Consider the following 27999-nt stretch of genomic DNA (forward strand, 5'->3'; position numbering starts at 1 on the left):
TCTGCAGAGAGCCTGAGCCCATCGCTGGGGTGCGGGAAACTGCCCCCCCAGTGTGATCCCCGCAACCACGCTGCCTGAGTCTGCAGAGAGCCTGAGCCCATTGCTGGGGTGCAGGAAACTGCCCCCCCAGTGTGATCCCCGCAACCACGTTGCCTGAGTTTGCAGAGAGCCTGAGCCCATCGCTGGGGTGCGGGAAACTGCCCCCCCATGTGACCCCCGCAATCACACTGCCTGAGTCTGCAGAGAGCCTGAGCCCATCGCTGGGGTGCGGGAAACTGCCTCCCCTGTGTGACCCCCGCAACCACACTGCCTGAGTCTGCAGAGAGCCTGAGCCCAATGCTGGGGTGCGGAAAACTGCCCCCCCAGTGTGACCCCAGCAACCACGCTGCCTGAGTCTGCAGAGAGCCTGAGCCCATCGCTGGGGTGCGGGAAACTGCCCCCCATGTGACCCCCGCAACCACACTGCCTGAGTCTGCAGAGAGCCTGAGCCCATCGCTGGGGTGCGGGAAACTGCCCCCCCCGTGTGACCCCCGCAACCACGCTGCCTGAGTCTGCAGAGAGCCTGAGACCATTGCTGGGTGGGGTGGTATGGGAGCTCATCTGGGTGTGAGTTACAAGCAGCCACGCTGCCTGAGTCTGCTGAGAGCCCATCCCAGAGGCCATCGTTGAGGGGGGAAAGGGGAGGTGCCCCTATTAGCTCTGAAACCCACTGCCACCACCCCAGGAGAGGACGTGTGACACAGTCCGGCTGCTGTCAGCCCAGCGTGACTGTACTGGGGTCAGCTGGTGCCCCAGCACAGAGCCCCATGCTCAGATGGGTGGAGCCAAGCCCTCCCCTTCCAGGACAGGCCTTCTCCTACAGGCAGCCAGGGAAGCAGTGACCCAGGGAGGTGGGCAGGCCGCACCAGATGGCTTTTGTGAGGGTGGCCCCTGCCATTACCACCCCAAGCAGAGGTGGGGTTGGGTGGGGCCACAGTGTGAGGGTGGAGCCGTGTTGGAGTATGCCTGCAGCCCTGGGCTGTGGTAATCCTGCCCTGCCGGCAGCTCCATCTCCCAGCCCCAGAGCGAGGGACAAGTTGGCCAAGTCACGCCGTGGGTACGGTCCTGCAGCTGCAGCTCTAAGCTCTGCACAGAGGAAGGGTGTGGAGGAAAGTCTGTAGGACACCCCTGTATGTCTCTGGTGCCTGGCTTTGTGGGAGCTGCGAGGCAAGGTGCACCCTGGTGGGTATGGGACCATGCTGGCCTGAAGGAGAAAGCTTGGTGGAGTGAGCTTTCAAATCGCACCTGATTCTCCAGGGCACGGAGGTAAGGCAGAGAGCAGGGGCTCAGCCCTTTGCCCTGGTTCTGTTCCACGTTCTAACACTGCGTTGGTTGCCGTAGGGTCTGAGCACAGGGCAGCTAAGCTGTGTGAGTGCAGTGTAAGCAGCTCTGGGATTCGTGGGGGGAATGAGGCTACAGAATGACATTTACTATCCATGGGTCTCTGGTGAGACCAGATTAACCCAAAGAGTCCTGGCGTAGAGGGAGCACCCAGCTAAGGGAAATATGGACCTTCTGGGTGACGTCAGGTAAGTGTCTTCCCCTCTCATCCCTTGTCTGTTTAGACTGTGAGCTGTTCAGGGCAGGGTCTGTCTCTCGCTGTGTGTCTGTGCAGCACCTGGCCCAACGGGTTTCTCAGGGCTACACAACACACCTGTATCCTAGTTTCATTTCTCTGCCTTCAGCCACAGGAATAGGACTGGCAATTCAGAGTAATTCCCTTCAGCTCAGGCTACTTTGAGTATGGCCGGCTGCAATTCCTATTGCTCAAACCACAGGTAATATTCATCCCATCCCCTTTATTGGCATCATTCGCTGCTCTCCCCTCTCTTGCCATCATTCAAGCCTAGCAGAGACCCCTCAGCAAGCCAATACTTCTACTGGTGTGGTGAATTTCCCATCTCTGAGACACCAACTCTGCCAGTGGTTCTTAGTTCCACGGGCAGTGAAATTCCCCCCCGCAGTTCTCCCTGAGAGAAACAGCAGTATACCATGCACTGCAATAACAATGCTGCGGGTCTATGGCAGTAGCAAGCTATAGGAATAATGACATAAAAAGCCCTACAGTGAGAGAACATTCAGGTTGCAAAGTGGAGCCCTTGAAAATTAGGAGATGCCCATGCAGCTGTAACTCTGCCCCTGTGCATTATGCTCCAGCCTCCTTCTGTGCCTGGGCAACTGCCTTGTATCCTCCTGATTCAGTGTGTGGCCCCTGCATTATTTACTGCCCCATCCAAACACAGAATTATGCATTTCCTCCTGGGCGTTCCTGTGGTGCTCTCAGCGTTGTGCCTGAGAGCTTCTCAAACATTAATGAACTGTCTGGTTGAAGACATTATCCTCCTTACGCACACAGGAAACTGAGGCACACAGAGATTAAGGCCACCATTGCCAAGTGCCCACTAGTTTTGGGTGCCCAATCAGGGCCTGATCTTCCATAGTGCTTAGCGTTATACAGCCATTTATATGTTCAAAATACAGCTCCCAGTCACTACAGTTACAGCTGTGAGTGCTCAGTGTCACAGATTTACAGACTGTTCTGTGTTCTCGCGTTTATATGGGCTTCTCCGGTAGTGCCCCCGTTACTGTGCTATGCCCAGTGCAATATTTGCACCTGCCACTAGAGGGGGATGGAGAGACAGACTTTATCAGTAGCTTTGATAGCTATTTGTTGACAGTGGAGGCATATAGAGACTCAGGGATCCTGGGATCCAATCCAGGGTCTGGAGAGGAGTGTCTAGTTGCTACAGACTCTTCTGCCCCACTTTTCTCCCTGTCCCCTTCTGTTCCAATCTCCACACCCCAGCTCCTGCTACTGTCTCCCCACCCCCACTCCTAGCCTCTCCGTGCAACAACTCCTTCCCCTCTTATATCCTCTCCTCCCCTCCTGGCTGCAGCCCCCCTCTGCTCCTGCCTTTGTTCCCCCTCCCCTGTGGTCTGCAATTCTTCTCCCCTATCTCCCACAGGAGCAGCAATTGTAGGGACAATCCTGCAGACCTTGGCTGGGACAGGGACTCTGCTGAGATTTTAGCTGCCCAACTCTAACAAGTCTCTACTGAGCATGTGCAAACTGAGATTTTTTAAAAGGTTGATAATTGTGCCAGCTTTAGGTGGATTTTTGCCAGAACAGCAAGGCCATCAGGGCCACCCCTCTGCCAAATTTCAAGCCTCTGCTGCAAAACATGAAAGTGCTAGAGCTTCTCAATGAAACAGTTATAAGAATTTTTTAACATGGGCAAAACAGGGGTATCATTTGGTATGGGGGGCAGTCGCTCCCGCAAGACCTTGGTTCCCTCCTTGACTCTTCATAGGTGTACATGCTCCACTTTCTGATCCCCCTGCTCCCACCTTTGCAGACGATAATATAATCACAGATAATGTTCTCTGTGCTGGCACAACTTTGCCTGCCCCAGAATTTTTCTGAAATGATGCCCCGAGGGCAAAAGAATGTATTTCCCCCTCATGTTATTCTCTGAAGCAGCTGAAGCATTTTATCTGAAAAAAAAAACAATAAGAGCCACTCCAAAATAAACAAACAAAAAAGGTCAGTTGTGCATTGAATGATGCAGAGGGCCTGTGGGGAAAAAGAAATCCGTGATCACATAATTATAGCCCACCAGTCCCCAGGGGGGCACAAAGGAATGTTTGGGGGCATGCCTGGGGCCTGGGCCAGCCCCCGTGGGGGCTGGAGAGGGCGAGCCGGCCCCAAGCCCACCCCCCAGCTGTGGCCCCAGCCCTGTCTGCATCCCCCCTTCCCGGAGCCACAGCCCCAGCTCAGGGAGGTGGCACAGACAGGGGTAAGGAGGGTGCAAGGTAAAAAGTTTGGGGACCACTGTTCTAGACTGTCTCATAATGCAGACAGCTGAATTCAGATTGCAAAAGCAACCCCTATTATTCTGACATTTCCTAACTTTTGAGTGCTGGACTTTGCAACTTGAATATTCTTTTAACTAACTTAATTGTTCATAATTGTCTAGGTTGATTTAAAAACATTCTCTGATGGGTGATCCATAAACCTCCATCCCTTGCATTATTAAGGTTTGAATTCTGGGCTTTCAGCACAGGCCTCTACCAGCTGAACTGAAGGATCATCTACAAGTTCAATCCTTGAGGGGGCCATTTCGGGATCTGGGGCAAAAACTGGGGCTTGGTCCTGCTTTGAGCAGGAGGTTGGACTAGATGACCTCCTGAGGACCCTTCCAACCCTGAGATTCTATGAATAGTTGGCAGCAGATGTAGGTTGTTATCTGCAGAGCATCCACAAGAGGAAAACACGTAACACATTGAAACGGTGAATAGCCTCATTTTCCAGACAACGTAGCCACGCGCTTAGATTTGGCAGCTTCTTTCTGACAGCATGGCTGAGGCTTGGGCCGGCCCACATCAGAGAGCAGACTTCTATTCCAACCCTGCGAAACTTCTCAGTGGGTTAGCTAGCGTGACTCAGTTACAAGGGTTGTGAAGGACGCAGAGCTCGGACAGCAGTCAGGAGACATGAGGCATAAACTCATAGTCTGCTGGTTCCCAACCTAGTGCACTTTCCCCTCAGCCAGGAAGGTGCATTACCCCAGTTCTCAAAGGGGGACTGGAGCACAGACAGGTGTCCACTTGGAGCTACGTGGGGTCACACGTGGGAGGCAGACTCTGGAAAGGACCCAGGAATACGGACTTCCAGCCAGACACGCTGCAGTAACCCCATGGTGAATTGCTGTGTCAGGCAGCTGCTGTGGGACACTGCTATTAGCCAGGGTAAGAGAAAGGTGGGCATTTTGGCTCATCCAGCTCTAGGTTGGCAGGTCCTGTCTCTATTCTGTGGGTATGCAGCACATGGCACAATGAGCCCCAATGCAGATCAGGTGCTGCTGTATTACATAGAATAAATAGTCACTCAGATTCACAGGAGCATAGGCACTGCCAGCTGGATCAGACCCCAGGCCCATCCAGTCCAGGATCCCATCCCTGACAGTGGCCAGAACCAGGTGCTTTAGACAAAGGGGTAGGACCCCCAAAGTAGCAGCTGTGGGATAATCTGCTCCCCACACAGGTCTCATCCTGGTGTCTCACAGCGCTAGGCCCATGTCCTGAAGCAAGAGGGCTCATATCCATGCCAGCATCATCTATTCCAATGCTGGATAGTCTCGTTCTGCATAGAAACGTCCAGTCCCTTTTTGAACCTGGCTCAGCTCTTGGCCCTCACACCTTGTGGCAGGGAGTTCCTCAGGACGATCACCTGCTGGGTGAGAATGGATTTCCTTGTAGTGATTTTCAGTTTGCCACCTTTTTCTTCCATTGATCACCCCCTTGTCCTTGCGCCAGGAGACACCAATCATTTTGTTCCCTCCCGTGCTGGGGGCAGCTCTGACCGACTGCAACGAGGCAGCAGGAGGCACCATTGCCCTTGGAGCACGGTGCATGCTGCGTGTTAGCTCAGGCCTGCTGCTGCCTATCGAACAGCACTGAACAGGCTCCATTCCTGCATGACGTGAGGGCACGGCCATGGAGATCTGCCATAGCAACTGATGGGAAGCAGAGAGAGCACACACAGAAATGCTGTGTGATCTCCCAGCGCCGGGGCTGTGCGCTAGGAAAAAGGGATCCCATTAACAAGCAGCCCCCTTTCCCCCCCCCCCATACACACTCCATGCAGGCATTAGCACCTGTTACCTGCCAGACTATGTTGCCTTTGCCAGCTGCATATGGATTTATTTGGCCAATGTTCACCCGCAAAAAGACACCTTTCTGTGCACAGACTGCATGATTCTCCCTCGGGGCTTGGCTAGAGGAGGAAACTGACTGGTGATCCAGGCCTTGGCTAGGCTCTGCCTACTGGGAAGAGAGGCAGAGGCAAAGCAACACACTGGTCAGACCCTTAAAATTTAAACTTTATAGAGGAAACCCCCAGAAATTTGGCAGGAAGAAAAATAGAACAGAAATGATCAAATAATAATAGACAAGAAATAATGGAAAGTAACATCAAGTGCTTGCTTAGGAAAATACTAAACTGTAAAATACCATCCCAGTAAAAGGAGATTTTCCACCCCCTGCTGCATCACCCCAAGAAGGGCTCAAGTCCCTGTCCCCTGGCTGTGAAGTCCAGTTTCACCCCTGCTGGCCTGTTTTCGCCTCCCTCTGGCTCGCCACGCTGCTTTGCTTCACTGCTGCGATGATTGCTGCTCTTTCAAGCAGCTCCCCGCAACAACGACAGCTCCTCACCCGCAGGGCCACCCCCGTCCAACAGGCACCAGTGTACCGGGGGTGACCCTCCCTTGTCACACGCTCTGTGCCCTCGCGGCCGGGCTCCTGGCACACGGCCCTTCGCTGTCCAGCTTCCTCAGCAAATCCCCTTTTCACTCAGCACCATCTCTTCGTCTCTAGCCGCCTTCTCACGGCCCCTTCGGGTGGATTTACAGCCCCTGCCCTCTCCGTGGGCATCTCTCTCCCCAGGTGGTTGTCTGCCAGCTGCAGCAGGTGCCAGGGCCAGGGTTACTACGTGACCCCATGAGGGAGAAAACAAGCACAGGTTGAAGGGGCAGCTGGGGCTGGGGCTTCTGCCCTCCTGTCCACAATAGGACCAGCCAGTGTCCACTCCCAGCTATTCATTGTGGGCAGGCTCTGCCCCCAGCCAGAGTGTGGACTGCTCCAGTGAGGGATGGGGGCAGACAGCCACAGCCTCCTGGGACTCCGCAGGAGCTCAGCAAGGGTTGGGCAGTGCAGCTGTCACTCTAACTCAGGCGAGCAGTCCTACTGCTATGTGAGTACGTGCTCCCCGGCCTGATCTACCCCTTGGGCCGGAAACTCAGAGCACCAGCCGTCACTGGGGACATGTGCTCTGATTTGACCTGCTCCATCCTCCGGGACAGGCACTGACATGGATCAGGGCTAGACAAGCTCTTAGGTCAATGGCTGCTCAAGAACCCATCTCCCGGCACCAAGAGGGAAGTGGGTGGTAGCATCAAATCCCCGCCCGCCCTCAGAACGGGAAAGGGTACTGAGCCGGGAGCCTGTAGGCCAGTCTCCGCGCTCCTACTGACTGGGTTAAGAACGGTGCATTTCACTCCTCTGACTGCTGAGCAAGGCCTTGTACCCCAGCACAGGAGTCAGCAAACAGATCTTGTTAGAAGGCTATTACCCTAGATGTTCATTAGCACTAGAGGGGAACAAAACACACACTTTGCCAGTGAGTCACACAACAACTAGTTTCAGAGTAGCAGCCATGTTAGTCTGTATCCGCAAAAAGAACAGGAGGACTTGTGGCACCTTAGAGACTAAGCAATTTATTTGAGCATAAGCTTTCGTGAGCTACAGCTCACTTCATCGGATGCAACTATTTGTTCGATAACAATAGAATGACAGAGGTCAGGCTTCCTGGGTTCTATTCCTAGCTCTGGGAGGGGATTGGGGTCTTTTGCGTTGGAGGAAGTCAGGACTCCTGGGTTCTCTGCCCAACTCTCAAAGAGGAGTGGGCTCTATGGTTTGAGTTAGCACTTCCAGCTAGTGATTCCTTGTGTTTTACATATTGCTCATTCATCTGTGAAGATGGGTATGCATTTTATAGATAGCCTAGCCAAGCACATAGTCCTGGCAAATTCATTCTGAAAGGCAGTGCGTCTAAGTGAATGGAACTTGGGTCTGCCATGTAAAAGACTCGGGTTCTAAAAAACCTGACATGTTCAGTCTTGAGAAAAGAAAACTGAGTGTGGGGGGACCCGATAACACTCTTCAGATATGTTAAGGGCTGTTATAAAGAGGACAGTGATCAATTGTTCTCCAGGAGGATAGGACAAGAAGTAATTTGGTTTAATCTGCAGCAAGGGAGATTTAAGTTAGGTTGTCAAGGTTCCTCCCCCACTCTGAACTCTAGGGTACAGATGTGGGGACCTGCATGAAAAACTCCTAAGCTTACTTTCACCAGCTTAGGTTAAAACTTCCCCAAGGTACAAATTAATTTTATCCTCTGTCCCTGGATCTCCACTGCCACCACCAAACTTTAAGTGGGTTTACTGGGAAACATAGTTTGGACACATCTTTCCCCCCCAAAATCCTCCCAACCCTTGCACCCCACTTCCTGGGGAAGGTTTGGTAAAAATCCTCACCAATTTGCATAGGTGACCACAGACCCAAACCCTTGGATCTGAGAACAATGAAAAAGCAGAAGACTTTTAACAGAAGTAAAGAAATCACCTCTGTAAAATCAGGATGGTAGATACCTTACAGGGTAATTAGATTCAAACCATAGAGAATCCCTCTAGGCAAAACCTTAAGTTACAAAAAAGACACACAGACAGGAATAGTCATTCTATTCAGCACAGCTCTTTTCTCAGCCATTTAAAGAAATCATGATCTAACACATACCTAGCTAGATTACTTACTAAAGTTCTAAGACTCCATTCCTGGTCTATCCCCGCATAGCAAAGCAGCATACAGACAGACACAGACCCTTTGTTTTGCTCCCTCCTCCCAGCTTTTGAAAGTATCTTGTCTCCTCATTGGTCATTTTGGTCAGGTGCCAGCGAGGTTACCTTTAGCTTCTTAACCCTTTACAGGTGAGAGGATTTTTCCTCTGGCCAGGAGGGATTTTAAAGGGGTTTACCCTTCCCTTTATATTTATGACATAGCTATTAGAAAAAACTTTCTATCTATAAGGACAGTTCAGCTCTGGAATAGGCTTTCAAGGGGGGTTGTGGAATGCCGTCACTGGAGGTTTTTAAGAACAGGTTGGACAGAAGCCAGCCAGGGATGGTCTAGCTTTCCTTGGTCCTGCCTCAGCCAGGGGGCTGGACTTGATGACCTCTTGATGCTCCTTCCAGTCCAGCACAGCAGGGCCCTGATCTCAGCTAGGGCAAGAGCTATCTCTTGTTGTGTGTCTGTGCAGCGCCCGGCACAACAGGCCTCTGATCTAAGTTGGAGTCTGCATAGCACCTGGCACAATGGGGATTGGGGGTCCTGATCCTGGTTGGGGGGGTCTGCACCAGTGCCCAGCATGCAGGCTATGGGGAAGGAGGCAACCCTGAGGGCCACGCTAGGGGTGTGACGTTTCTTGGGGTACTCAGGACTGTGAATCACCTTGTTACCCCTGTCATGGATCCACAGGTCTGGTGCTCTCATCTGGCTCTGGAACAGTCCCTGGGAGGAGCCTTTCAGTGCATCAGCCCCCGTAGGGTCACACTTGCTCGCTGGGGTGAGCCCCTGCTTTTACCGCCTCCTGGGGCCGAACCTCGGAGCCTTCAGTATCCTGCTTCACGCCGTGAAGGGTTTATGAGATGTCTGGAACACAGCCTAGAAAGTCCATAGGTTAGCATAGAGAATGGACAGTTATAGCAAAGTCCATCTGGGTCAGTCCAGAGCTCAGGGCTCTCTCTCTGACCTGCCTTGAGTCCCGGTCCAGAAGAGTGTGTCCTGCTTCCAGTGACCCACACATAACAACCCCCCAAGGGCCCCTCCTCCATCCTTTGTTCTAGTTCCCTGGCAAACCTGGTCACCTGGCCCTTTGTTCTCCAGCTGGCCAAACCTGCTGGCTTCCTGCAGAGGAGGTCCCTTGTCCATGGTTGTTAGTTGCTAGGTACCAAATGGCCGAGCCATTGTCTGGGCCCAGGCCCCAGCCAGCTAAGCGACAGTCACACCTGTATCTCTGGGCCTCTGCAAAGAGCAAACAGTCTTTTCTCCCCACCTAGTGAACCATGCAGCACATAGGGGAAACTGATACACAGCAGTCATACAAAATATTATGAAAAATCCCCACTTTGTCAACCTCCCCCTCGCCTCCAGCATTAGGGAGACTTGCTTGCGCTTAACGGGGCGTCGGCTCCCTGACCCCACCAGGCTGTGAGCCACCCACACGCTCTCCTCTGGGCTCTGCCAGCCTTTACTCTGCCTTGCGGGTTAACAATGGGGCACCCCAGTCCCTGAGCCCCGTGAAGTGTTCCCCTGTAGTGCCAAGCTTCATGTCCACTGACACTCACAGGAATAGCAGTGCTGCTGTCCCCAAGGGAGCAGCATGCACCCCAGCTTGTCTGGTTCTGCTCAGGACCGGCTCCTTGGTAAATATCGCAGCCCTGAGATGTATTTATAGTAGGGCTGTCAAGAGATTAAAAAAATTAATCAAGATTAATTGCGCAATTAAAAAATTAATCATGATTAATCACACTGTTAATAATAGAATACCATTTATTTAAATATTTTGGGATGTTTTCTACATTTTCAGATATATTGATTTCAGTTACAACACAGAATACAAAGTGTACAGTGCTCACTCTATATTTATTTTTGATTACAAGTATTTGCACTGTAAAAAACCAAAAGAAATAGTATTTTTCAATTCACCTAATATAAGTACTGTAGTGCAATCTCTTTATCACGAAAGTTGAACTTACAAATGTAGAATTATGTACAAAAAACCTGCATTCAAAAATAAAACAATCTAAAATTTTAGAGCTGGCAAGTCCACTCAGTCCTAATTCTTGTTCATCCAGTCGCTCAGACAAACAAGTTTGTTTACATTTGCAGGAGAGAATGCTGCCTGCTTCTTGTTTACAATGTCACCTGAAAGTGAGAACAGGCATTCACATGGCACTGTTGTAGCCAGCGTCTCAAGATATTTACGTGCCAGATGTGCTAAAGATTCATATGTCCCTTCATGCTTCAACCACCATTCCACGGGACATTCCTCCATGCTGATGATGGGTTCTGCTCAATAACAATCCAAAGCAGTGTGGACCTACGCATGTTCACTTTCATTATCTGAGTCAGATGCCACCAGGAGAAGGTTGATTTTCTTTTTTGGTGGTTCGGGTTCTGCAGTTTCTGCATCAGAACGTTGCTCTTTGAAGACACCTGTGTGACGAAGTGGGACTGTTCTTAATGGTTCCTCTGAATAGTGTGGGGGTGCCTCAGTTTCCCCTATGCAGTTCTTAAGTATCTAGGTGGTGGGATAAGGGTGTATGATCATTGCAGAGCCCTAGAGGGCAGGTGTGTGCAGGGGTCTGGACACAGAGGATGGCCTACACCCTGTTTCCTGGCAACTGATGGCCTGGCCCTTCCCCCCTGCAAGGTGAGAGCTAAAGGGTTGGAGAACAAAGGAATCAGGTGACCTCCTGGCCTGGGAAAGGGACAAAGCCCAGAGGAGGAGGGGCTGGAGGGAGTTTCAGTTTTGGGGCTGGCTGGGACATGGAGTGAAGGGCAGACGTGCTTGTCTGGCTCACTGCCCCCCAAAATGGACCCAGCTGAGGGGTCCCGTTCTCTGCACCTACAAGCTCTGTTTTAGACCATGTTCCTGTTGTCTAATAAACCTTCTGTTTTACTGTCTGGCTGACAGTCACGTCTGCCTGTGAAGTTGGGGTGCAGGACCCTCTGGCTTCCCCAGGAGCCCTGCATGAGCGGACTCGCTGTGGGAAGCGCACGGAGGGGCAGAGGATGCTGAATGCTCCGAGGTCAGACCCAGGAAGGTGGAAACTGTGTGAGCTTTGTGTCCTGAAGACAGGCTGCTCACAGGAAGGCGACTGCCCCAGAGTCCTGACTGGTTTCAGACTGGCTTCATGAGGAGCAGTTCCAGAGCATTGCCCAGGGACTCCGTGACAACCTGAAAGCATGCTCCACACTTCATCCCTCTCAGATTTTGGAAGGCACTTCAGATTCTTAAGCCTTGGGTCGAGTGCTGTATCTATCTTTAGAAATCTCACATTGGTACCTTCTTTGCATTTTGTCAAATCTGCAAATCTTTTTCTTAAAATGAACAATGTGCTGGGCTATCATCCGAGACTGCTATAATATGAAATATATAGCAGAATGCGGGTAAAACAGCAGGGGACATACAATTGTCCCCCAAGGAATTCAGTCACAAATTTAATTAACACATTATTTTTTTATCAAGCATCATCAGCATGGAAGAATGTCCTCTGGAATGGTGGCTGAACCATGAAGGGGCATACGAATGTTTAGCGTATCTGGCACGTAAATACCTTGCAATGCTGGCTACAAAAGTGCCATGTGAACGTCTGTTCTCACTTTCACGTGACATTGTAAATGAGAAGAGGGCAGCATTATCTCCTGTAAATGTAAACACACTTGTTTGTCTTAGCGATTGGCTGAACAAGAAGTAGGACTGGGTTGACTTGTAGGCTCTTACATTGTTTTGTTTTTTAGTGCAGTTATGTAACAAAAAAATTTTCATTTGTAAGTTGCACTTTCACGACAAAGAGATCGCACTACAGAACTTGTATGAGGTGAATTGAAAAATACTATTTCTTTTGTTTATAATTTTTGCAGTGCAAATATTTGTAATAAAAATAATATACACTTTGATTTTAATTACAACACAGAATACAATATATATGAAAATGTAGAAAAGCATGCAAAATAGTCACTAAATTTCAATTGGTATTCTGTTGTTTAACAGTGCGATTAAAACTGCGATTAATCGTGATTAATTTTGTTAATTGTGATTAATTTTTTTGAGTTAATCGCGTGAGTTAACTACGATTAATCAACAGCCTTAATTTACAGTGAAAACAAAGGGAAGTTTATTTATTTCGCGTGTGCATAGTTGTCTAGCCAAGCGATGGCATCGTCAGTGGCGGGATGCAGCTCTTCTGGGCCACCGCTGACCTGAGTCAGCAGGCATTCCTCGACAATGTGCGTCATCGGCTGCGTGGCATCACAGCTGCACAAAGGGCTGTCCCGAAGGCCCCAGCGACACTGGCTGGCTGCACGGAGACCTTGCCCAGTCCAGAACCTGTTCAACTGGCGTCGGGGCATGTCAAAACCAGGCGGGCAACTTTATTACCAAGATTCAAGAGATGCTGGGTAAGGATCATGGAAACAAAGGACCATGGAAACAAAAGGTTACATATAAACCAAATTCCTAACATGCTTTCTAGGGACTTAGGTTTATCTCACCCAAAGCCTTCAGCAGCATCTTCAGCCAAGGCTAGTTGTGATCCCGTTTACTTCCTTGCCTTCTAGTTGTATCCCCAAAGTTCATTGTCTGACCTTCAAGACAGTATAACCCCCGGTGGGGAGGAATAGCTCAGTGGTTTGAGCCTTGGCCTGCTAAACCTAGGGTTGTGAGTTCAATCCTTGAGGGGGCTATTTAGGGATCTGGGGAAAAAACTGGGGATTGGTCCTGCTTTGAGCAGGGGGTTGGACTAGGTGACCACCTAAGGTCCCTTCCACCCTGATATTCTAGGGCTTGTTCCTCCTCTGGGCTCTTCCCTGTTGACTTCACATCTCTCTGTTGACTTCGTATGCAAGTGTGCCTACAGTGTTAGCTCACGGATGTAGTTTACATCCCGAGGGAGAGAGAGATCAATACAGAGGAAACCTCCTGCTGTGATACACACCTAAGAACGTATTTGCAGAATATACACAGAACACCTTACTAGCTGTACGTGCATTTCACAAGGGTAACAGTCACCAGTGGGACCCTGGCTTTCATTTAAGACCTCCCATGACACTCTTTGGTGACCTAGAATGTACACATCAGAGTCACGACATTCCTGTAACCCCCTTGCCATTGGCATTGAGGGGTATTCGAGGAACAAGGGGCACACGGGGGGCATGCTACGGACCCAGGGGAGACAGCTGCACCAAGGGCATGTGGCCAAAACACTGGGGCATCCAGGAGGGGCAGGTCTGGCAGCAACACATGTGGGAGTGGGCACAGTACAGGTATGCAGGAGACATGCTAAGGCACCTGGGGCTCAGGGCACGCTAGGGGCACATGTGAAGGGTGACACATGTAGGGGTGAGGGGCACATGTGAGAAGGGGACACACTAGGGGCACATGTGGGAAGGAGCCATGCTAGGGGCACACGTGGGAGTGGGGCATGCTGGGGCATGCATGCAATATGCTAGACGCATACAGTGGACATGCTAAGGGCACACGAGGGAAGGGGGCGCATTGGGGCACACCGCGAGGAAGGGGGATATGCTAGGGACATGCAGAAGACTTGCCAGGGGGGAACACCTGGGAAGGGGACTTGCTAGCGCACGCGGAGGAGACGGTAGGGGCTCACGTGGGAAGGGGACACGCTGGGTGGGGCTGCACACGCCAGGGGCACGGGCAGCAAGTGCCCACGCGCGCGCCAGGAGCCGACTGGCGGGGGCAGGCAGCGCTGCAGTCCCGGCCAGGGCCGGTAGGGGGAGCCCAGGCGGCGCCGCGCAGGCCGCCAGCAAGGAGGGACCCACCTGGGCGCTGCCCTCGGCCGCCTGCACCGGCGCCCGGCGGCCGCGCGGGGGAGCCGCCGAGTGGAACGAGCCCGGCCCGAGCCTTTCTGTCCCCGCCGAGCCGCCGTCGGGCTCCCCGCCTCTCCCTTCGCCGCGGAGCATGGCGGCCGCCTCCAGGCCCCCGCCGGGCCCCGAGCCCGGCCGGGAGCGTCTGCGGGACGACGGGGTGCGGACCCTCACCTCGGCCGAGCAGGTGGGGCCGGGGCTACGGCTCCCGGCGTGCCCCGCGCGGGCCGGGTTGGCGGGGCGGGGCTGGCCCGGGGCGGGGCCGGGTTTAGGATAGCGGAGATCAGTGCCCTGCTACTGGCAGGGATGGGGGAGTTTATAACAAGGAGCCAGTCCGGCCTTGCCACTGCCCTGCTGGGTGATCGTGGGCAAATCCCTTCCTTTCCCCGTGCCTCAGTTTCCCCCCCCCGCGCGGCTTGTGGGCGCTCTCACCCCTGCAGCGGGGGCGCGCCCAGCGTCCTGCCGCCTGGCCGGGCCGGGCCGGGCCGGGCCGCGAGCAGACACACGTGTTGGTGGCGCTGGTTTAAGTGGCCCCGGGAACGGGCTGCCCTGGGGAGCTGCCGGAGTCCCCCTGCGCAGGCCTGAGAGCCGGAAAGGGCCCCCTGGCTGCCAGGCTCTGCTGGCCAAAGCGAGGGGAGCGAAGAGAGCAAAGGCTGTGAGCGGCGGGGCGGAAGGAGGCTCTTAAAACAGGCAGATCAAGAGTCCCAGCTGGTGCTAGAGACCGAGGTGATAGACGAAGTCCCGGCGAAGTTCCGATTTCAGTGTCCCTGTCTCCCCGCCCAGGGACCGTTTCAGCAGGCAGCTATAAGCGTGGGCTGGAGTGTTGGGTCAGAGTGGAGGAAAGTTCCCCAAAAGATGCATCCGTTTTAGGGTTTTGTACTGGTGCCCGTCACCATAGTGTCTGGGCCCCTCCCACATTCATTAGGTTGGCATTGCAAGGTCCCTAGTGGACTCTGAGTCTTCCACACGTCTCTCTTCTCCGGCCGTGGGACGCTCTCCTTGGGTAGGTTTGTTGTATTAACAGGCATTCTGTTTCTGGCGGAAGAGCTGTATTAAAGGAGATGTGGTGGCATTTCCTAAAGCTGCCCAGGCTTTGGATTCGTTTAATCTCTGCTGGAAGTTTGTTCTGCAGCCAGGTCCCTTCGAGTGCTTTATTTCAGTCTCTTATAGGCTCTCACACACTTCGCCCGGGGCTTTAGGCTCTGCATTGCCCCGGAGAAGTGCCCCAGAGGCGGAGATGCAGTCTCTAATGCAGTTGGGCTTTGGTCCATTAATAGCTTTCAGAATCGGGACCAGTTGGCTGTCGTCTCTTTAAATGAAGGGGTAGGGTTCTTTGCACAGAGTGTAGCTGATTAGGCTCTGGAGAGATTCGGGCGCCCATGCTGGCTGGCTGTGCTGTGAATGTGTGCGCCCTAGTCGCAGGGGCAGTATTTGTTGAGCTTTTTGCATTAATTGCGTGATTCAAACCTGGCACATCTGTGCTGGAAACAGGAAGTTCTCTCTGGTGGTGGCAAAGATGAGAACATTTTGTCCCTCTCCCCTTCTGTCTGTGGCACCTCTGTCAAGTCAGAGGCTTGATGGGGAGGGAGAAATAGCCGTGTGGATGTGTTCAACAGGAAAAAGACACTGACAAATGGAGATGTATGCTGAGCCCCAATAGGTCGGTGTGGCCCTGGCATTCTGAAGTATGGGATACAAAACCACTACTAAATCCATCCAGAATTGGCCCCAGTGATTGCCCTCCCTGGAGGTCTGTCTCGCCTGCTAGGCCTCTGGAATGATGATGGATGCTGCCTATGTCTCCTGCCTGCGCGCTCTCCTTTCTTCCCCCTCCTGCCTTAAGGGCAGTTGGGGGATAGGGGGCAGAGAGGAACAAGTGGTGGGGCAGCCCTGCTCAACAGCTGGTGGGGTGGGCAGGACCACCTGCTGAACAGCTGATTGGCAGCCAGCCCCAAGGCCACCAGAGCAGCAGCCCTGGCCAGTCCCATGGGTGCTGAGCACCCGGTATTTTTTCTCCATGTGTGCTTGAGCCGCTGAATACCCACAGGGTCGGCGCCTATGCCTCAGCATCTGAAATGGCTTCCCGGATGGGGGGACGTCGGTGCTGATCCAGATTTAATAGATTCCAAGGCCAGAAGGAGCCACTGTAGTCTGACCTCCTGTCTAAAACAGGCCAGAGAACTTCCCCCAATAATTCCTAGAGCAGAGCTTTGAGAAAAACATCCAGTCTTGATTTAAAAATGATGAGTGATGGAGAATCCACCACAAGCTTAGTAAATTGTACCAGTAGTTCATTACTCTCATGGTTAAACATTTACACCTTATTTCCAGTCTGGATATGGCTAGCTTCAACTTCCAGACATTGGATCGTGCTATGCCTTTGAATTTCTGGAGTTCATCCCCCAGGGCAGGACCAGCAGGCATGAAAATGTTTCTGGATCCTGGATTCTCATCTGTGAGAGAACCTGCTGCTGCTGGTGTTCACTATGGCCGGCAGTTCACTTAATGCTACAACCCCTTTCCACAGTATCATTTTTGTGACTAGTTATTAAGGGGTTATTTGTTTTTTTTCCTGGTGGCCAGACTGCATATAATGGAAGTGTTCCATATTGGTGTCTAGGCACTTATTCCTGGGCCCAGATCTCAGTGGGGTATTCCCGTGAATACCCTTCTCATGCTGTGGCTCTTCACTGAGTTTGTAGGCAGGCACTGGCCCTCCCTGTGGTTTGTGACCACGCACCATACGTGCAAGCCTCAAGTCACCGCTAGTGTGGTCTAACGCTGCTCGGGGCATGCCTACAAAATGTTGAATTTAAATACGGGCAGCTGCCAGTGCCTTGTTTAAACCAGTGGCTCTCAACCTTTCCAGACTTCTGTACCCCTTTCAGGAGTCGGGGATACCAAGACAAATCAAAGTTTCACCTCTCTTAAAAACTACTTGCTTACAAAATCAGACAAAAAAACACAAAAGTGTCACAGCCATGCTGTGAAATTGAAAAATTGCTGAAAAATTGCTGACTTTCTTATTTTTACCATATAATTATAAAAAAAGCAATTGGAATATAAATATTGTACTTACATTTCAGTGTAGAGTATATAGAGCAGTATGAACAAGTCGTTGTCTGTATGAAATGTTACTTTGCACTGACTTGGCTAGTGCTTTTTATGTAGCCTGCTTTTTATGTAGTTGTAAAACTAGGCAAATATCTAGACGAGTTCATATACCCCCTGGAAGACCTCTGCGTACCCCCAGGGGTACACGCACACCTGGTTAAGAAGCACTGGTTTACACTATCACTCCTGCTGGTGCTACCCCTAGTGGAGGATGTTGCAGATCCAGGGTCATAGGCTCAGATTGCCCCTTCTGGCTCAGTTGTGCAGCATGCTGCTGTCCAGCCGCAAAGTGGCTGCATTTTAGGGGTGTTCTGTGCGTGTGTATAGCATCTAAAGAGCTTTGGGATCCTTTAGAATGATCTAAACACAAGGCGGCAAATACAAATAGTACCAGGGACAGGACTTCTATGTTCAGCATCAGTAGAGGCTGGATTTCTGATGGTGGAGAGGGACACTGGAACCATTTACTAAAGCAAGGTTTTTGGGTAGGTGAGGCTTTCCCCAGCTCTAGCGTAGAGAACTCACCGGCTCCCCAGGACACGCTGCCTTAGTGTTAGAGGGAAGGAGCTCCAGTTCTGGAAGAGTTCTCGAGTCCTGCACAACTGAAGCTGTGCTCTGTTGTCTGTGTTGCTGGGGAGTCGAGACCCCAGTCGTGGGCCGGGCCCCCCCTGTGCTAGGTGCTGTATGGAGAGAACGCCAATGGTCCCTGCCCCAAAGACTTTGTGGTCTAAGTGTAACATGAGCGACAACAGGTGGGTACGACATATAAGTGGTGCAGCTCCCGGGGCTGGTGCAGCCCTGGTGAACATATTGACCAGACATTTACCAGAGTAAATCGGGGTTTCACCACATAGTGTTTTCTGGAGAGTTTCCAATATCGTAGAGCAGGCAAATGCTGCCCACAATATATTTGTGTTGGGGTAGATTAGTGCAAATTCCTCCTACGCTAGGCAAGGCCAGCGCTCTTAGGAGGGGAGAGCTCGTGATCGTTTTCTCGCTATTTGTGAAGCACGCACGTGGCTCAAGAATGCGCCTGTCATGACTCTTTTCTTAGAGCTTTGTGGTGTCTGAGTCAGTCGATTCATGTTTCTTTCCCCTCTTCTGTTAGGAAGGGTTTACCGAACGCCTTGGCTGAAAGGGATGCTTTATGAGACGTGTCCTGCATTCGCATTTTCCTAGAAACAGAGGATTCTTTAGTTGTTTTAATTAGAGAGCGTTGGCTAATTTTCTGTCCTCCCCACGGTGAGCCTGTCTTGCTTTCTTTGAGGTGTGTGGAGCGGAAAGGGAGGGCCCTCAGGATCAGCTGGATGGAGAGAGGGCGTGGAAGATACTTTAGGAGGAAAAAAAAAATCTCTTGGCATCTTGCTTGTGATTGTTACTTATTAGGGATATGAGGGTAGCACCTAGTAGCACCAGCTGTGGCCCAGGACCCATAGTGCTAGGCGCTGTGCAAACACAGAATGAGAAGACAGTTCCTGCCTCAAAGAGCTTACTGTCTGTTTCTGTTTTGTCTGGGTTGTCTAGTTAGCATGGAAGCTCTTTGGAGCAGGGATTGTGACTTTCTTTGTGTCTGTCCAGCCTCTAGTGCAGAAAGACCCTGATCCCGATTGGGGCCTGTGAGTGCCCCCATAAGAGAAACACTAAATAATCTTAGTGCTGATGAAGGTGTCAGCCTGACAACCCTGAAGACTTGTAGCCCTCTGTTCTCACCATGGCTTTGTACTCGCAGATCCGCCTCACTCCTGCCCTGAAATGATTCCCTGCAGCGGTGAGGGGGGAGTTTGGTGTTTCTGGCTCACGCAATGCTTGGCCTCTCTGACTTGCATCTCCAGGGAGCGGCATCACTAGCTGTGTTTATAGTTTCCCAGCTCTTCCAACAGAATAAAAACCCCTTTTGTCTCGGGTATAACTAGAAGAAACAGGATTGTTTCCAGATCCAGAGAATACCCACGCCACATCCAGGTCGTTACATTATGAAAAGATATTGCCATCGGCTTTGCCGAGCACACAGTTAGTGTGCTTCAAAAAACAGACCTAGGGGTTATACTACCAAATCGAGTTACTGTTTAAATTTAGATCTCTCTGCTCTCCCTCAGCCGGGAGTTCTGGGCTGGATGCAGGGATCAGCAGGTGAGATTCTGCAGCCTGTGTCATTCAGGAGGTCAGCCTAGATCAGTAGTTCTCAACCAGTTTATCATTCTGGGCCGCGTATGCACACAATTTGTTACCTGGGTCACAGGTTGAGAACCACAGCGCGCCCCCCACAGACCCCTATGCCCAGCACCTCCCGCCCAGAGACCCTTGCCCCATTTTGTGGAGGGAGTGGAGCCCTGGGCAGGGGGGCCCAGTGGCAGGGACCCTGGACCCTGCTGTGTGGGGCCGGGTGGTAGGGTAGCCAGACTGCAGCCCAGACACCGATCCCGGACCCTCTGTGGGCCAGCTGGACGGCAGCCCCGGACCCCTCCATGCGGGTCCAGCAGGTGATTCCCACCACACCGCATGCTGCCTGGCCGGGAAGCCCAGCTCCCTCGGCCGGTGATCCGGACCTGCGCGGCCCATGGCCTTTAGCACACAGCTGGGCTGCAGCTATGCGCTAATTGGGCTGCGAGCTGAGAACCGCTGGGATGAATACAATAAGGCCAGAAGCACCAGAATCTGTTAATCTGTACATCATCCTAAAGTAAAAAGTCTCAATCTCTCATATTCCAAACCAAAAAAATCACAGACGGAGTTAAAATTGAGTATATATTATTAACTGAAGAGTAAGAAACATCTCAGAGATGTTGTGATTATCTCCCAAAACGAGCATTAGAAACCCAGAAAATTTAGAATTAATTTAAAAGAAATCCAGGGTCTAACACAATCCAGTGGCTGGAAGTTGAAGCGAGAGAAATTCAGACTAGAAATAAGCTGCAGCGAGGGTTGGAACCATTGGAACGACTTGTGTATGGTTGTGGTGGATTGATTGGATGTTTTTGTAGTAACTGTATAAAAGGTATACATTTAAAGAAACACTTTCTCAAACAAATTCAGTTATATTACCCATCGCTGACATGAGCTAAACACTCTATGTTTTAAGTATCACAGCAATCCGCGGATTAATTCAGGGAAGTCCTATGGCCTGCATTCTCCAGGAGGTCAGACTGGATGGTCACGGTGGTCCCTTCTGACCTTAGAACCTATGAGGCCTTAAGGTCTGGAGACATATAGATAGGGCACCCAAACAGCCTTAACTCGGCTTTATAGGGGTGTCATGTAATAACAATCCAATTATAGTGTCATACTTTTTGCTATCGGAGGTCCCGGAGTAAAGTGAACTGGTTTTTAAAGGCAGTTTTTTCCTCATGGCCAGTTAAACTGAAGTCTGGCTGAGGAGCAGTTTTCTTTTCAAGCTTCCTGATAAGCTGCTTCTCTGTTGGAGATACATGAATTCACCTTGGACAAACAAAACTCATGTCGGGTTGATTGATTGCTTACAGGTACATTTTGATTCCTTGAAAAGGAGCCTCCGATAAGGCAAAGCTAATATATACTTAGCTGAATAAACCCTGTCGGATCGGGAGGGGTTCTGACATGATAGAGGAAAAGCCTTTTGAGAGTTATTGGCGTCCATTGATTCCTTTAGGGAGCCGTGAAATTTGCAAAACACAGCACCGTTGCTGCCAGATCCAGCTTTGTACGTTTGCAACCTGATGAATTCCAGAACCAGCGACTGTGGTTACGTAGCCAACTGCTGTCCCTACCCCTCACGTGAGAAGGGGCAAGGGCAACTGAAGGCACCATGTGGTGCTGTTAGGCCATGGTTCCATTGGCTGCTTGTAGAGGTGATATTTGAGTGGCTCTTAGCTCTCTGAAACCCGAGACATCTCTGCCCTCGTACCTCAGAAACAGAGCATCTGTCAGCTTTTGGCCAATTGGAAAAGACCAACAAGAGCGATTGCCCAGAAAACCAAGTAGCAGAGATGTTCTAGTAAAGACCCTGGCAGTTGTAGTGCGTCTTCGGAGTGGCACAGTGGCCAAGGCCCTGCTCCAGCATGCTGCTAGGCACGTGCCTGCCTCTGCTCACGTGAGCAGCCCTGTTGACCTCAGTTAGACTGACTGGGTCAAGTTAGATGTCTGCTTAAGAATTGGTCGGACTGGGGCCTATGCGTTCACTGCTGCTGCGGAAAGGGATTTTGGAGTGGCCAGCCGCCTAGGCAAGAGAGATTGGGAATTCATGGTATACACAAGACTGACGCTTTTAAGCCACTCCTAGTCCCTTCCCGTAATCGTTCTTTAAGGTCTGTCTTTGGAGCATAGAGTCATAGCAACATAGGCCTGGAAGGGACCTCGAGAGATCATCTAGTTCAGCCCTGTGCTGAGGCAGGAGCAAGTCAACCTGGCCCATCCCTTGCAGGCGTTTGTCCCTCCTGCTCTTAAAAACCTTCCTCAGGGTGAGTTTGTAATTCACAGCCGGGTGTTACTGCTGAGCCTCTCCCTTAAAAGGTCTGGTGACTTGTGGCGCTTTCTTGTTGACTGGAGAAGGTTGACTTGCTGCCGTCCCTTGGTGGTTGGTAGTCAAGTGTGATCTGTAAACTGACTTGTCTGCCTTGTCGGGCCTCAGCGTGCGGTCATCGCGTAGGGGCGGTGCCCAGGTGTTAACAGGGAGAACGTCCCCCTGTGTTGTTTTCTCTCTCCAATGACAACACATCTACGGTTCCTTCCATTGTCTGCGCACGGGTTTTGTACCGATTGTAGCTATGTCGGTTAGGGGGATCGTTGTTTTTACCAGTATAGGCATACTGCTCCAGCGCCTGATGGGGACAGTTACACTGCGGCTGATTCATTCCCCTTCCAGTGTGGGAACAGCCGTACTAGTATAAGGACTTTGATACTGGCAAAACTGCATCCACACTAGGGAGAGGTTATGCCGCATTCACTAGCCAGGGACGAGCTTGTGGCAGACAAGGCCTGAGCACTCTGCTAGACCTCCTGGAGCGATCGTCCCCAAAGCCCATTTCACGCACAGGGAAAGTGAGGCAGAGTGGGTGAGTGATGTCCCACAGCCCCACAGGGGGTTGGAGACAGGATGAGAACAGAAGAGTTCCTGACTCGCTGTCCTGGGGTCAGACCACCACATGGACTGGAAACACATGTTGATATTGATCCCGGCTTTCCTCTCCCTGTTCTGTTGGTGAGAGTGAACTTGCTCAGAGATGAGAAGCAGCTGGGGATGCCCATCCAGCCACGCTACAGGCCTCTTTGCTGGCCAGGGGATCAGAACGCCAGAAGCTGTGTGCGGCTCTGGCACAGTGTGGTCTTTTCTCATGTTGTAGTCCTGTAACTCTGTCCTGGAGTCTGCTGTCTGGGTCCATCCTGGTCTTAACTGAGCTGCTCCTGCATGGCTGGATGGGCTGTAGTCACAAATGCTGCTTGCTAAGTAAACTTGGTGAGGTTGCTTTTCAAAACTAAAGATCTCTTTTTCTTCCCCCCGCCCCTTCCTTTCTGCTGCTTCATGACCGTCACTCCCTGCAGACCAGAGTGGAAGACTTGGTGCAAGAGGTCTTCAGCGCTTACAAGATGAACCACCACGCCTCACAGTAAGTTACTGTAGCAGACCCAATAGAAGCCAGGGGAGGAGTGTTTGACCCGGGATTTTTGGGTGAACTTTGCAGGGTGGTGCATTTGGAAGTCATGTCCGCTGGCCAGGTTTTAACCTAGGCCAAAGCATGGCCTCACAGGTGCTACTCTCTGTCTTGGTGGTGATTGTCAGTCGTGTTAAGTGGACACCCTCTTTTTGCCCATCAAGAGAGAGCCCAGGAGTCAGACATCCCTGTCTCTGCTTTTCCATCTCACGTTGGTTTGCTCACGTGTTCTGGCTGGCTGGGTCGGAGATGTGGCCCCTAAGAGCTTCCAGTGCAGCCTGATGCTGCATTTAGTATTGATCCTGAAACTACAGGTCCCATCATGCATTGCTCCACTTTGACCCAAGCTGCCTGGCTGCATGTTGGGAGGCAAGAGGATTAGCCGAACACGTTTGCCACCTCCTGAGCTAAGCTGTAAGGGTGACTCGCTGGATCTTCAAACCCAACAGCTCTGCTGCTCTGCCCACCTCGTGCGCCCATCCCATAACCTCCCTGCGCAGAACCAGCTTCCATTTGCACGCACAGCGCTGAGTAACACCCCCGTGCGGATGCTGGAAGGGTGGGAACAGTGGGGGATGGGCATAACACCTGCAGCATCGCACCATCCTGTTTCCTGGGTGAACCAGGCTGCCTTTTCCAGGTTGGATTCTGTATGCCCTTAGTCTCTGCTGATTGGCTCTCTGCCCCATCCTCCTTCCACCCCTTCTTCCTCTCAGCGCTTCTCCCTTCTCTTCCTCACTCCCTACTCCTGTTTTTTTTCTCCCTCTTCCCCTTCCTCATATTTACTCCTCCATATCCACTGCCCCCCAATTTAAAACCAAGATCAAATCAAATCCAGCAGCAAAGTATGGAACTAATGGAGCAGCACCAGTCATCATGCATGTGCGAACTAGTCCCTTCCCCCATCCAAAGCCTCCTCTGGCTAAAATCCAGCTCCTGGTGCACCTGATCTCAGGTGACCTTTGTTTCCTCTCATGGGAGGCCTCTGAGGAATCACTGTTACTTATGGCAATTGTTGCTCCTGCCGTGCACATGCGGGCACTTGACTGAATGCCTGAAATCAGGTGGCCACCATGTTACGAATGATATTTTCACTCCGATAGTTCCCACGGGCTGATAGTTCCCAGCTGAGAGCAGGGGCCCGGTGTGCTAGGGGCTGTACAAACGCAGAGCAGTCCCTGCCCCAGAGAATTCACACTCTAAATAAGAACTGTTCCTGACCTCTGAGGGAAAGGTCCAGGTTAGGATTATGTTCCATACTCGGAGCCAGATTTACAAAGCAGCTTGGGAGTTTAAAGGATAGGTACCTAAGCTAATCCCTAAAAATGCCCAAGCAGGTTAGACGGCTAACTCCCATTGACAGCCAACGGGCCTTAGGCTCCTCGACCCTTTGGTAGGCTCCTCGACCCTTTGGTGGGCCACTCGGCACGGGTCTGCATCTTTAGGTACTTCAATCCCTGTGTCATTCTGGCCCTTGGTGGCCCAAAGGAAATGAGCACCTCACGCTTCTGTTTTCTAGCTCTGTGGGAACATGCAAATAATGTGGTTCAGTTAACAACCAGTTCCAAGCCCCTGCATGTATGTGACTTAAGACGGGTGAGAAGTGGTGGATTAAAACCACAAACGACCTGACAGAGAGACGGGGGCCACACTCGACAAGATGTAGAGCAAGAAATTCCAGTCTGTGTAGAAGGGGCAGCTCTGCTGCAAATCAGTTGTTCTCCTGTTCTCTTCCTGCAGGGAGGTCAAATTTCCCAAATCTATTCTAGCAGAGAGTATCACAGCTGGTACTTTGCGACTCACTGGGACTGCCTCGATTGGCTGCACGCGGTAATGCTGGCTGCCCTTTGCAGTGAGATCCCTGCCCCGTCTAGCTGGTGAAAGCTTTTGTGGAGGAATGTAAGAGAGCGTCTAGGCAAGAAAATGGGTTTTTAACTGACATCGGAGGCAGTGGTAATGCAAAGAGCCAAGTGAGCATTACGCTTGGCTTCTGGAGGGGGGTCGAGAGCTGCACGGGCTCCTGGGAGAACACAAGATTGCTAGTACTCTGATAAATATGGTAGTCCAAACCTTGTGCTTGCTCTCCTAAGCGCTGCTCAGCAGATGGCAGTTATGCCTTGCGATAAACTCAGGACCGACAGCTGCAGGGGTGGGGTAGAAAACAGTCCCAGAAGGGTAAAAGGCCCCCCTCCCTATTAACTGAGGAGGGGTGACTACAGGTCAATCAGGTTCAGCTGAGAAGGGGTTACCAGAGATCAATTAGGATCAGCTGAGAGGGAGTTACCTGAGGGCAATTAGGATCAGCTGATTCCAACTAGGGGCTGCCTGAGACCTTTTTAAACCCTCCCCTGTTGGTGAGAAGGTGGGGGAAGGCAAGCTGCCAGTAGGCGAGAAGCAGCAAGACAGCGAGCCTCACCAGGAGGGGAGGCTGCATTCCCTCCCATAGGGGAGGGAAACCGACCTAAAAGACTGGCTGAGAGAAGGAGCAGACTGCCCCTGTGTTTTACCCCAAGCCCGTCTCACCAAGGCTAAAAATAGCTGAGGGCTGGTGAGACCGAGAAGGTGCCTTGCCTCAGCCTTCACAGGGGTTTAACTGCAAAGAGCATTTGTGCCCACAATAACAGTATGCACCTGTAAACTCTATATAGGGGGCTAATCATTCCACAGGCCATTCTTCTTGCCCTTAAAATCCCACCTGTGAGATCCTTTCTGTACCCTCTCTCTTTGCCCTGACTAACTGGTTGATGTGCTGCTGGAGAAGTGCTTCAGGGAAATCTGTAAATATCTGCAGTTCGTGGTAGCTGCAGTATTTCTTTTCCTGAATCCTCTAGGCTAAGGATGCCTGAACAGTGTCCGGCTGAGGGCTGCATTAGCAGCTTGCATGGTGCTAGAAAGTCGCACTTAATTTGCATCAAACCTTTCTTACCTTGATCTTGGCTATGGAGGAACTACAGATCCCAGCATGCATTGCAGCCTAACAGGTCTGAAGAAGATGGAGCGCTGCATGCTGCGATTTGTCATGTTGCGTGGTAAAGACATTGGCACTTGCAGTCTGCTCTGTTTCATGGAAGTTCTGCTGTCTCTTGGTGTGTATGTCATGCTTGTTATGTGGTATCTGAGTGGCGGAGAGGATACCATGTTAGGTCATCCCCGCTCTCAGGGGCTGGGATGTAAAAGACGAATACACTAGTAAACGCTGGGTGAAGCTTCCGAGCGCTCTTCTCCTTCTGTTTGCCTTTCAGATTTGTTCTGCAGCGTGAGAAGCATTTCCACTACTTGAAGAGAGGCCTGAGACAACTGACGGATGCCTACGAGGTAAGCACGCAGTGGCAAAGTCACAGCCGCCTTCTGCAGCCGTCCCGTCGGCCACCCCAGTCCCAGAGCGGGCAGCAGCAGTCACCAGGGATCCTATCCAGCTTGTTTCTCGGCTTGTAAAACTTCCCACTTCTTCCCCCGCCTTCCTCGGCCTGTCAGCCTGCCAGTACAGAGCATGCTGCAGGGGACTCGCAGTTACTGTTTTGTCCAGGGGCACTTTTGCAGGCCATGTTGTAGCTACTGGAGCTCTGGTGCTCATTCCATTGCAGTCCTTGCGTTTAAAGGCCCAGTACCATTGATTGGTTATCACTGGGGTGTTTTATGCTTATCTTTGATGCATTTTCCAGTTGGAGCGAAACCCAGTTTTCTAGGTGACTGATTTAATTTCAGTTAGGCATCCTCCTTTGCTTCTCTGCTGATGCTGTGTGCCATTAAATGGCTGAAACAGCATGCCCCAGAGGTGGCTGCATTTCAGCAGTGGATGAAGTGATCTCTGTGCTGTGTATATGGTCTGTAAAGCACTCTGGGATCCTTCGGGATGAAAGCCTTTATTATTGTTATAGAGTTATTTGCTTTCTAGATTCTTTGTGGAGCGTCTCTATAATTTTCATGGCTTTGCAGGTGTTATGAGTTCCATGCCCTCCTAGTCCTCTGATCTACCTTGACATGCATTGTGACTTTTCTACTTCTCTTCCTTAGAATAATTTCAGTCGCTCGCTAATTCACCCCAGAGCCGTACAAGTGAATCAGCTTCATTGTGCTTGACCTCAGCGTAGCCCTGTCTCCATCTCCCTGCTGCCGCGTAACAAACGTATTGTCGGCAGTGCCAGTCCAGGATCTGACCGCTGTCGTCTTTCCCCTTCTGTAGTGTCTGGACGCCAGCCGCCCCTGGCTGTGCTATTGGATCCTGCACAGTTTGGAGCTGCTAGACGAGCCCATCCCAGAGTCTGTGGCTTCGGAGTAAGTCCTGTTTGGTGTGTGGTCGGTACTCTGTAACGAATGCCTATTGCAGCAGGAGGTTTGCAGTCCGTAAGACAGGATATTTGAACATAAACTCCTGGAGATCTCTTCTTGGTCTCCATGATATTTACAAGTACTGTATTCTGGTCTAGTGGGCAAAACAGGAATCCTTCCTTCTCCTCAGGCTGGCTTTTAAACCATTGTAAAACCTTCTGCTTAGCACCAGCCAGGGAATCTCACCCACTGGGTCCGGCACCAAGCCCAGCGACTTGTCGCCTACATGGTATCAGTTAGAAAGACATGGGGTCTTGATTGAGAGGCTCCAGGTAATGGAGAACCTGCCTCCTGCCTAGGTGAGCTGTGTGGGGAGTGGGCGGCCCCTACCCTCGCTCTCTGACCTCACACAGGTCCGTGAGCTGCCCCACTGGAAATCGGATGCAGCAACTGGCTCCGACTTAAGAGGAAACGAAACCAAGTTGCTCTGGCACTTCAGGATGAATTCATCCCTGGGGTAACTCCACCGCCTGCGCTGGACTCGCACCTGGGAGGAACGTGGCCCATTCTGTTTCATCCCAATACTACGTAAGGTGCCCCCATTACCTCCTGTTACCGTCCCCCAAACAGAGGATTGAATGGTGCCACTTTTTTGTGCCGGGGTAGGAGAGAACCGTAGCACTCATAGGTGTGGATCTGGCCCTGGTGTCACTGGCCCTGTCAGCTG

At 51.6% G+C, this 27999-nt stretch overlaps 1 protein-coding gene and 1 long non-coding RNA gene across 2 annotated transcripts in view; one reads left to right on the forward strand and one right to left on the reverse strand.

Annotated features, from left to right (window-relative positions):
* Positions 1–12530: 12530 nt before the first annotated feature.
* On the reverse strand, positions 12531–14345 carry LOC122466107. Its single transcript, XR_006291374.1, has 2 exons — positions 14221–14345; positions 12531–12833 (listed from the first exon to the last, which is right to left on the reverse strand). It is a non-coding gene; the product is annotated as an uncharacterized LOC122466107 (long non-coding RNA).
* LOC102937672 (protein farnesyltransferase subunit beta) overlaps positions 14241–27999 on the forward strand; it is a 32450-nt gene continuing 18691 nt past the window's right edge. The window contains exons 1-4 of the mRNA XM_037899297.2: positions 14241–14452; positions 22894–22958; positions 26246–26318; positions 27187–27278. Of these exons, the coding sequence (XP_037755225.1) occupies positions 14360–14452; positions 22894–22958; positions 26246–26318; positions 27187–27278 (323 nt within the window). The 5' untranslated portion in view covers positions 14241–14359. The remainder of the gene's footprint in view (positions 14453–22893; positions 22959–26245; positions 26319–27186; positions 27279–27999) is intronic.

Source organism: Chelonia mydas, chromosome 6 (assembly GCF_015237465.2).
Source record: "Chelonia mydas isolate rCheMyd1 chromosome 6, rCheMyd1.pri.v2, whole genome shotgun sequence".
NCBI lineage: Eukaryota > Metazoa > Chordata > Testudines > Cheloniidae > Chelonia > Chelonia mydas.